This window comes from Vigna unguiculata, chromosome 3 (genome assembly GCF_004118075.2).
Source record: "Vigna unguiculata cultivar IT97K-499-35 chromosome 3, ASM411807v1, whole genome shotgun sequence".
Lineage (NCBI taxonomy): Eukaryota > Viridiplantae > Streptophyta > Magnoliopsida > Fabales > Fabaceae > Vigna > Vigna unguiculata.
The window spans coordinates 23,731,386-23,742,270 of NC_040281.1; the positions used below are offsets into that span (position 1 = coordinate 23,731,386).

Below are 10,885 nucleotides of genomic sequence, written 5' to 3' on the forward strand. Positions count from 1 at the left end.
GAAAACAAGACTTACCAGGAAACAGATGTGGGTAGGATAACTTCATGCGGTCCTCCATCTATCAGGTCATTTCCTGAGTTGCCTCATCCCAAAGCACCTTCACCGTCTTTATCTCCTTACCCCTCAGATGTTTGACTTGAGAGTCAAGGATGCGAACCGGTCCAGCTGGTATGGTCAAATCTTCCTGCACCTGTACATCATCAGCCTCTAGTACATGGTCTGGACTTGCAACGTATTTCCTCAACTGAGAAACATGAAATAGTTGTGCAAGTTCGCTAGATGAGGTGTCAAAGCAATTTTGTAGGCCCCTGGTCCAATTCTCCGTGTGATCTGATAGGGTCCTATAAATCGCGGTGTCAACTTCCTCGATTTTAGAACCCTTCCAACTCCCGTGGTTGGGGTAACCCGTAGAAACACATGATCACCTTCATCAAACTCCAATGGCCGCCTTCTTTTATTAGCATAGGACTTTTGCCGACTTTATGTAGCTCTCATCCGATACTGGATTAATTTAACTTTTCCAGTGGTCTGCTGTAGAAACTCGGGGCCAAGCACAAGGGCTTCCCCATCCTGATACCAACACAACGGTGTTCTATACCTTCGACCATATAATGCTTTGTATGGTGCCATTCCAATACTAGCATGATAGCTATTATTATATGTGAATTCCACCAAAGGTGACACATTGTTCCAGTTTCCCAGATGGTCTAACACAAAAGACCGCAACAAATCTTCCAAAGACTGTATAGTACGCTCGGATTGACCATCTGTCTAAGGATGGTAAGCTGAACTCATCCTCAGTTGAGTTCCCAAGGCTGCTTGCAATGACTGCCAAAACCGGGAGGTGAATCTCGGATCCCGGTCTGATACTATACTTTCTGGCACCCCATGTAACCTCACTACCTCCCGCACATAAGTTTCTGCCAGTCTATCCATCAACCATTTCTGATTTATAGGTAAGAAGTGCGCACACTTAGTCAATCTGTCCACAATTACCCAGACTGAGTCATGCCCTCTTGTCGACTTCGGCAAGTGTGTCACAAAATCCATGGAGATACTATCCCACTTCCATTGAGGTATTTCCAATGGTTGCAGGGTACCTCCCGGCCTTTGATGTTCAATTTTGGCTTTTTGGCATACCAAACATTGAGCAACAAAATCGGCCACGTCTGATTTCATCCCGTTCCACCAAAAGGACTCCTTCAAATCCTTGTACATCTTAGTCATTCCGGGGTGGATGCTAAGACGACTTTGGTGACCTTCCTTCAGAATTTGCCTCCTGAATAAGGGTCCCCCAGGCACACACACCCTACCTCTGAAGTGTAGAATACCGTCCTATCCCATCTGGTAATCTTTTCCTTTATCTGTACCCAGCCATCCCACAAATTGTTGCAACTCCATATCATGCCCCTGAGCCACACGTATCTCATTCAAGAAGTCATTAGTAACTTTCAACATACTGCATTGTATGACCCCTTATCCAAACTGCATTCCCAAGTTCATGTCTCAGAGTTTTTCAATTAGCTCCAACTCCTTTACCATCATGCAGGAGACATGCATCTTCTTACGACTCAATGCATCAGCTACGACATTTGTCTTGCCTGGGTGATAAAGCAATTCAAAGTCGTAGTCTTTCAGGTACTCCATCCACCTGCGCTGTCTCATATTTAACTCCTTCTGGTCGAACAAGTATTTCAGGGTTTTGTGATCGCTGAAAACTTGAAACTGAGACCCGTACAGTTAGTGCCTCCAAGACTTGAGAGCAAATACAATAGCTGTCAGCTCCAAGTCGTGAGTCGGGTAATTTTTCTCGTGTACTTTCAACTGATGAGAAGCATATGCCACCAGCCTCTTATCTTGCATCAACACACACCCCAGCCCTTGATAAGACGCATCACAATACACCTCAAACATTTTCCCCGGATAAGGAATTACTAACACCAGGGTGGTAGTCAAACACCTCTTCATGTCCTCAAAGCACTCCTCACACTTTTCAGTTCAAGAGAATGGCTGATCTTTTCTTGTGAGTTGTTGCCAGACCCAGGAAACTCCTCACCTCAGTCATCGTCTTAGGCCTCTCCCACTTAAGGACCATCTCGATCTTAGCCGGATCCACCGCAAGGCCTTTGGCTGATATGACATGCCCGACAAATTGTACCTCGTCCAGCCAAAACACGCACTTGGACAACTTCCTATACAACTGATGATCCCTGAGTATCTTTAATACAACCCTCAAATGATCAGCATGCTCTTCTCTCGTCTTTGAATAAATAAGTATGTCATCTATGAAGATGACGACAAACTTATCTAACCAAGGTCGAAAGATTCTATTCATGTAATCCATGAATATTACTGGTGCATTCGTTACTCCGAATGGCATCACTACATATTCGTAGTTGCCATACCTCGACCTGAAAGCCGTCTTTTGTACATCTTCCAGCTTCACCAAGATCTGATGATATCCAGATCACACGTCTATCTTGGAGAATATTCTTGCCCCCTTCAACTGATCTAGTAGATCGTCAATCCTCGGCAATGGATACTTATTCTTGATTGTTAATTTGTTTAGCTGCCTATAATCAACGCAAAGTCTTGAGCTCTCATCCTTCTTCTTCACTAATAATACCGGAGCTCCCCACGGCGACGCACTGGGCCGAATAAATTTCTTCTCAAGTAGATCCTCTATTTGCTTCTTCAGTTCTGTCAATTCTGCAGGTGCCATTTTGTACGGTGTCATGGATATCGGACCTGCACCAGGAACTAAGTCGATGGAGAAATCTATGTCTCGACTTGGTGGTAGTCCTGGTACTTCATCCGAAAATACATCGGCGTACTCATTGACAATAGGGATATTCTAAATCATCTCCACTGCGCTTTTCTTTTCGGGTTTAGCCATCACCATGAAACTTGTGGCCCCTTCTTGCAGCGCCCTCACAGCTTCTCGAGTTGAGATCATCTCTAACCCTTCATGCTTTGGGAATACCAAACTACATCGTCCACAATCAATTATGACGTGATTATTGGACAACCACTCTATTCCCAATATTACGTCCAGTCCCTCCATAGACAAGCACACCAAGTTCACCTTGAATCTGCGACTTGCCACTTCCATCACACACCCCACGCAGACTGAACTGGTTGCTACCTGACCTGAGGAAGGAGTCGACACCAGCAACTCACATCCCAAATCACGTTTCTCCAAGTTCAGTCTCCCCACACAAGCATTAGAAATGAAGGAATGTGTTGCTCCAGAGTCGAACAACACTAAAATTGACTGACCAATTAACAAACAGGGCTCAAGAATAAGGTTACTTGACTAGGTAGCCTCTATGGAGGTCATAGCGAATACTCTTCCCGCTGCTCTAGCTCTCTCAGCTAGGGATGCGGCTGGCTTTTTCACCCCAATACTCTTCTTCTCCGGGCAGTTATTGGCAAAGTGGCCCGGTTTGTCGCATATGAAGCATTTGCGACGATCTCCTGATCCTCCTACCCCACCGGTTATTTAGGGGCAATTCCTCTTTAAATGGGGCCCACCACACTGGTAACACGTGGGGCCCTGAGAAGTCTGGGGTCGGCTATATGGTTTCTTCATCTGCCTCGCCTCTGCGACATTCTTCTGATGTCGACTTGCTGGGTTCAGCCTTTTTTCTAGGTACTCTGCGCTCTTGGCTTGTTCCACCAAGATCGGAAACCTCCTTTCTCTCAGAGGCGTGACCACCTTCTTTAACTCATGCTTGAGCCCCCTCTCAAACTTGAGGCATCTCCACTCCTCAGTAATTGCTTGAGAATAATACCTTGCCAGTTGCTCGAATTTGTTAACATATTCTTGCACTGACATGTTCCTCTGTTGCAGAGCCAAGAACTCCGCCTCCCTGTCCTGCTTTACAGTATCTAGGAAATATTTTTCCAAGAACCGGATTCGGAAACTATCCCAGGTTACTGGCTCCTCCCTAACCTGTATCTGTTGTTTCATGCCTGCCCACCAGTACTCGGCGTCATTATTTAGCAGGTACATAGCAAAGGCCAACTTCTGCTCATCAGCACAATTCATTACTCCAAAGATCTTTTCACACTTGTGAAGCCAGGCATCAGCTTCGTCTGGAATGACCCCACCTGTGAATTTTGCGGGCTTATGGCGCAGAAAATCCTCCACCGTTGGCACTCTAGCTGGCGCTATTGCCACTCTCGGTTGTGCTGGAATAGGATGTTGCATTGCATCCACCATGCCGTGAATGGCTTCTGCAATATCATCAGTGTCGTTAGCATTCCTCCTTCTTCTGTTAGCTGTCATTGCTTGGATACGCCACATATTCAACTGTTAAACATCACTCCATTAGTTTAACACACTCTTACCTCCTTAAATTTAAACACACATAATATCATGCACATACATAGTAAGCTCACTCCCCAAAAGCCCCAAAACATGTTTTTCAAAAACTTTTCAAAACTTTTGCTCTGATACCAACTGTAACATCCCTAAGGAATATTACTTTGAAAATATCATAAACAATTAAATAAATGAGACTAAATACGATAATATAAAAATTATTCCTCATTTATATATGCATGTTCCCAAAATGCGGGAAAATTAAAGTCGCAAATTCAAAATATTGTAACGGTTCGCAATTCAAAAACATTACAACTCATAAAAGCCAAAAATGGCTAATATTCCAAAACATAAATACATCAAAATTCAAATCTTTAAAAGCCCATAACATGATCCCGCTCTCCAGTCTGAAGCGTCTCCTGGTCACCTGTCAAAACATCTGCTCCCAGATAATAAATCATCTGATCATCGCCACACACACACAGATAGGGTGAGCTATGCATATTAAACAATTAAATATGTTACCCATCCCAATAAAAATTTATTGATATGTGTTAATTACAATTTATCCACCCCTGATCTCAGATTCCTTCCTGAGTCACATGCATGAAACTAGGTCCTGGATTTTCCCTGTGCTTCCACGAAACTATCCCTTTCGTGGTCCAACCCTACGAGCCAATCCTGCTCATAGTCCAACCCTACAGACTCCTAGCCTGTAGTAACACATCCAAGCTTACTCAACTTGGACCCTGGCACGCACGCAATCACCACACTATGGACTCCTCGCCCAATAGTAGCCGACGGGAACATAACAGTTCCTTGCCCATCGTGTGCCCAATGCATGCAATCACTATACTAAGGACTCGTGGCCCAATAGTAGCCGACGGGAACTCAACTAGTTCCATGCCCATCATGCGTTCAACCACTCAAGCACATCCTAGACCCCTATTGGACTTAGTCCATCAAGCCCAAGCACAAAGAAAGCGAACTTAGTCCTTCAAGTCCACTAATAAAGCAAAAGGAGGCAATTATACAGCCACGCAAACCGCCTGGTACCGCCTAGACACCGCTAGGCGGGTACTGGCAAAAAACCGCTCGGCGGTCATACTCCCACCGCCAGGCGCTGCGGCCTAGACAAGACCCGTAATTTTCCGTCACCGCTTGGCGGACACAACCCTGCCACCAGGCGCCTCCTGCAGGCAGTGGCCACTACCATTGATTTAAGGCACTACCGTCTGGCGGTCTGCCTTGCACGGCCAGGCGCCATACCAGTAGCGAAATGCTACTGGTTTTTGGCACTTTTTACAGGTCTGAATACCTCAATTTGCATTACCAGTTATGCATTCTAATCATAGTATTTAAAATATATCATCAACACAAAACACACCTAGTTCAACCAATTTATGCCCAACTCAAACCTTATCGTCATACCATTTTTCTCTTGATTCTCAAACAGAACAAGCCACAATTAACAATATTATCCTTACCACTTATCCTCATACATGTTATTCTTTGAACATTACCGTATCCCAAATATTGCCATATGCCGAATTAATTCTTGTACCCATCCTTCTCCCCTTTTAATTACCTTAAACTGGTCCCCATACTCAATATACCCCAGTTTCTAAACCCTTACCCCTTTTATTTATTCTACCTCAACCTGGTCATTATTTTATGTGTACTTGAACACTCAAATTAACATAACAACATCCAATAGGTAAGAAATACTCCATACACATATTTAATCTCCCATTTCTTAACTAAATATCCTAAACGATGGAATTCCAACCTGTCCTATCTCAAAATACTTCCCACAAAACCCCAATCATTGCTCCCCATAGCCAGAGCGCAAACCAAGTTGAATCTGCTACTTCACTGGCAGGTCGCCTGGCGGCAGCCTCGATACCGCCAAGCGATACATGAAAAAACTGGCCTTTGCAAAAATTCCCTCCCTCGCATTCCTTGTGACTCACCCACCCCACTGTTTTACAATTCATCCTTATAATGAGGTAATTTACACGCATCACCCCTAGCTTCAGATTTCAATCAGATTATCGTCCATCGTACACGAACACTTCACCATTCACAATCACCGTTTATGACAATTCATTCCCAACCCAAGCGAAACCTAAAATACCGACTCACACAAACATTAATGAAATCTCCCATCGATTTCGCAATTATAGATAATCACACAACAATTCAATCATACACGAATCATATAAATTAACCGAGACGTCCAACATCGCAGAGACACCCAAAACCCGTAAAAACTGGACAAACCAGTTTGTATCGCCTGGCGGGCAGCACCTTGCCGCCAGGCAGTGCATATTAAACCCAGAAAAATAGGCGCTGGTGGCATGAGCCGCCTGGCAGTCCTTCAACGCCGCCAGGCAGTTTCTGGGAATTTCCAGAAAACGCGAAAAAAAGCATCGAATCTCGAATTTACACATTCCAACACGTCCAGAACAATACAAAAAAACATAAACATAATATAACACGCAAAATAAGCTCCCCTAACCTGGATTAAAGCCTTCCCCGAGTATTCTTCTACTTCTTTCCTTGAACTCCAATTGGTCTCCCTTGTCTTCTCTCAATTCAGCCCATTTTCCACACCCAAACCTCACCTTTCAACCTCAATTTCGTACTCTCTCTATAACCTCACAATATTCTCTGCAGAAACCTTTCTCTTCTCTCACAATTAGGCTTTTTACGAGTGTTAGTGGTGGCCTAATACTCTAAAACGAAAATAGCATTAAGCAGGGGGTAATGACCATTCAAGCTCACTAATTGGCTTGCTTTTCCAGCTACCCTTAACTAATACTTCTGCTAGGGTTTTTTTTTTCTTAACCCTTCAACTTCAAATAAAAACCAAAAATGACAAAATTAGAGTTTCATTTGTGTCTTCCAAGGTTTGAACCCACACCCATGCACATGCCAACTCAATGCCTAGCCAATGCAACCAATTCATATTTCATACTAACCAATACAATTCAATAATTATAAAAATTCACAACACGTTTTAATATACACAAAAATAATACTAATTTAATAACACACAAAAATAACATACATAGGACTCGAACCCAAGTCCTCTCACACAAACCAAGTACTCTCAACCACTTAAGCTAGTACTTTTCCACATCAAACACCCCGCATTTATTACCTTAAAGGTTCTCTTTACCCACATTTATCCAATAATTACTTAATTAATTATTTAATTTTTCCCGGGTCTTACATATAGCCTCATCATATCTCCAAACCCATCTGCCATCTCTTTCTCTATAGAGATTTTGTCTGGTTATAAGTTGATTTAACTATTGTTCTAGGTATTTTTTCTATATAAATCTTTATCTCCGCCATATTAGTTGCCACACCCCACGATCCATCTCTCCATTCGCCAACCTACACTATTCTTTTTTCCTTACATTTTGGGTTGCAAATAATCTTGGGAACCTATAACAAAGGGGTATATCTCCCACCCATTTGTCTTCTCAAAATTTTATTGTGTTCCCTCTCCCCACTCTCTAACTTACACTATTGTCGAACCAATTATCAATCGCCCCCACCCCATATATGCTACATATATTTTTCCACCACCACAATTCTTTCTTTGTTGAATTTTGCATTTTTATGTCCTTCCATGATTTGTACTTGGATTCAAACACTTCCTTCCATTGTCTTTGTTTTTCTGTTACTAACCTCCATTTCCATTTTGCCAACAAAGATCTATTAAAATTTCCTATTTCTCTTATACCTATGCCACTTAATCCAAGCAATCTTCCTATCCTTAAACCCACCCCCAAAATTTTTTTTCTTTGTATATCCGTAATCATTTTACACACTCCTTTGGTGCTTTAAACCCCTTTTGAGGACTTCACCCTCATGCACTAGAAGTCATGGCCTCCCACCATGTTCATCTAGCTTTTTCACACTTTGACAATGACCTTAAGATGGCACATGCTGCCACGAGCCACCACTAGTGGTCCAACCTCTACCAGCCTCTCCCTCGTAGACCAACACGCGAGGAAATATCACATTACGAACAACCATCCGTAACAACCAAGTAAAGCTAACCAATACGAACCACCATCTGTATTCTTACACAATATTCCCAACATCACCGGCCACAACCCATGAGTGACAATCAAGTGAAGCTAGCCAATATGAACCATCATCCATATTCTCAAACAAGATTCCCAACATCACTAGCCACAACCCGTGAGTGACAATCAAGTGGAGCTAGCCAATACGTGCCACCACTAGTATGCTCCCTCAAGATTTCCAACATCACCGGCCACCACCCGTGATTGCACGTGTTCATAATACATTATGAGCTACCACTCGTAAATGGGTCTCAACATGTTGTATCCCCCAAGCCATTACCACAAGTCGTGTAAAACTCCCAATATCATTAACCTGACCTATACAAGATCAATACACACTCAAATGGGGTCTTAGAAATTCCAATGCTTCCACGAACCTGCCTACTCGTGGTCCAACTCTACGAACCTCCTCGCTCGTAGTCTAACTCTACGAACCTCTTCGCTTGTAGTTCAACACGCGTGATCCATCCAGCTACGAACCTTCCCGCTCGTAGCAACTCTCAAGTGTGAGCACAAAACATACGAATCTCTCCATCTGTATCCTCATAGAAGAATATCATTGATATGAACCTCCATGCGCATATTAATCATGTAACATCCAGGTCGGATATTACGAATTTAAATAAAATAAAATAGAAATAAACAATTAAACATCATTTATTATAATTCCATTTCCCAAAAACGCGGGAAATTTAAACTTTATTACATCATTAAACAACTCAAATCCATAATTTATAAAAACTAAAAATACAAAAGTTAAGTTCAATAATCCAAATGATTACAAAGTCTTAAAATTCCATAAAATAATAAACTCCATAGAGAATCCCCAATATAGCTCATACTCCTGCTCTATGCCTCACTAGATCCACCTACAACATCATCTGATCACGTGTAACACAATACACAATCATTACCAAACACAAGCAAATAAGGTGAGCTAACAGTATAAAACATATACATATAGTTCAAATATATGCACACACATCAAAGGAACTATTATCCTTTGATTCCACACGACATGGCCACTACCATATCATCCATGCTCTACATCTTTGATGAATACCTCAAGATGTCTTGCTGCCATACCTACAAGCCACAACTTCTAGAACACATGCGGGAAACCTGCTACGACCATACTCCGTAACGCCAGTTGGAGTTCCCAATACGAACATAGTTCGTAATGTCCCAAGACTACCAAACTCGTCAGCCATATACTGAGGAGAGAAATCTATTTGGACCCAATCGTACGAGCCATAACTCGCACACTAACGCTGCAACACTCGCCAATCTGAGCCACAACTCAAGGATTCCTTGTGTTCATCCACCATCCCGAGCCACAACTCAAGAGAAGTCATTTCGAGCCACAACTCAAGGAATGCCACTTGTTTAACCCCTATCCCGAGCCACAACAAAAGGGATACATTCCGAGCCACAACCCAAGGAACCCTCTGTTGACATGAGAAGCAAAGGTGGTTTGCTTCTTGAAGATTTGATGAAGATTGAATGAAGCTCTTTTGAACTATCTTGAAGCCATTACCATTGGAATGAAGACTACATTGATGAAGGAAAGGAGATTTGATGATATCCATGGTGATCAAGGCTGGAACGTGTGCTCTCCATGTAGTTACATCATTAAGAAAGTGTATTTGTAGTTTGTAATTCATGTTGTAGACCTTATAGCATTAATTAGATGTAGGTTGGTCTTTACTGTGTTTTTAATATGTTGAATGGTTTTTCAACAGGTTAAAATGTCTCTTTTAATATGTTGAATGGCTCACCAGCAGATGCTACCAGTTGTGCTGCAACATAACTGGTAGCATCTGCTGGTGAGCCAGAGGTGTTAAAGGTCAGGTTGGGGGTTTGATTCCCACTGGCAACAACCCACCCAGTATGAATGGACGGAGAAGGGTGAGGGGTTGGGGTGCATTGGGCTGTAGTAACCTGACAGCCTCTGGGGCCCGAGGAGGGGTAGCCAGGGATGTTACATTGCAGCTGTTGAAGATTGATCTTGGATCAATTCTTAGAGCTTCTGGCTTGGTTTGAAGCTTAGAAAAAGTGGTTTGTGGTAGGCTAGGATGTGCTACCACTGAGGTTTGATCTTTCTCAAGCTTTGTGTGTGTGTGTCTGGTGGTTTTCCAGGTCTGCAAGAGGGTTCTTGCTGTGATGGTGTGATTCTTGTGCGATTCAAGAGTCTTTTGTGGTGTTTTTGCATATTTTGGAAGTGTAAGGGTGGATACTTTGTAAAACTTTTGAAAAATAGTGCAAAGTCAAGCTAAGGTTGCCTTGACAAACTGGATGTAGCTCAGGTTTGAGTGAACCAGTATAAAATATCGTGGTGTCCTCTCTTATCTAACCTTTCTCTCTTGCATTTTCATTTTAAAGTTTCAAGAACTTGTGCTTTAATAATCTTTTTCATGTTCTTGCATGTTTTCATAGCATCTGCAGCATTGAG

At 42.7% G+C, this 10,885-nt stretch overlaps 1 protein-coding gene across 1 annotated transcript; it reads right to left on the reverse strand.

Moving 5' to 3' along the window:
• Nucleotides 1-2,854: 2,854 nt before the first annotated feature.
• Nucleotides 2,855-4,291, reverse strand: LOC114175186. The gene is made up of 2 exons (XM_028059948.1): nt 3,535-4,291; nt 2,855-3,264 (listed from the first exon to the last, which is right to left on the reverse strand). The coding sequence occupies exons 1-2, from the start codon at nt 4,289-4,291 to the stop codon at nt 2,855-2,857; spliced, it is 1,167 nt and encodes a 388-aa protein (XP_027915749.1).
• Nucleotides 4,292-10,885: the final 6,594 nt, after the last annotated feature.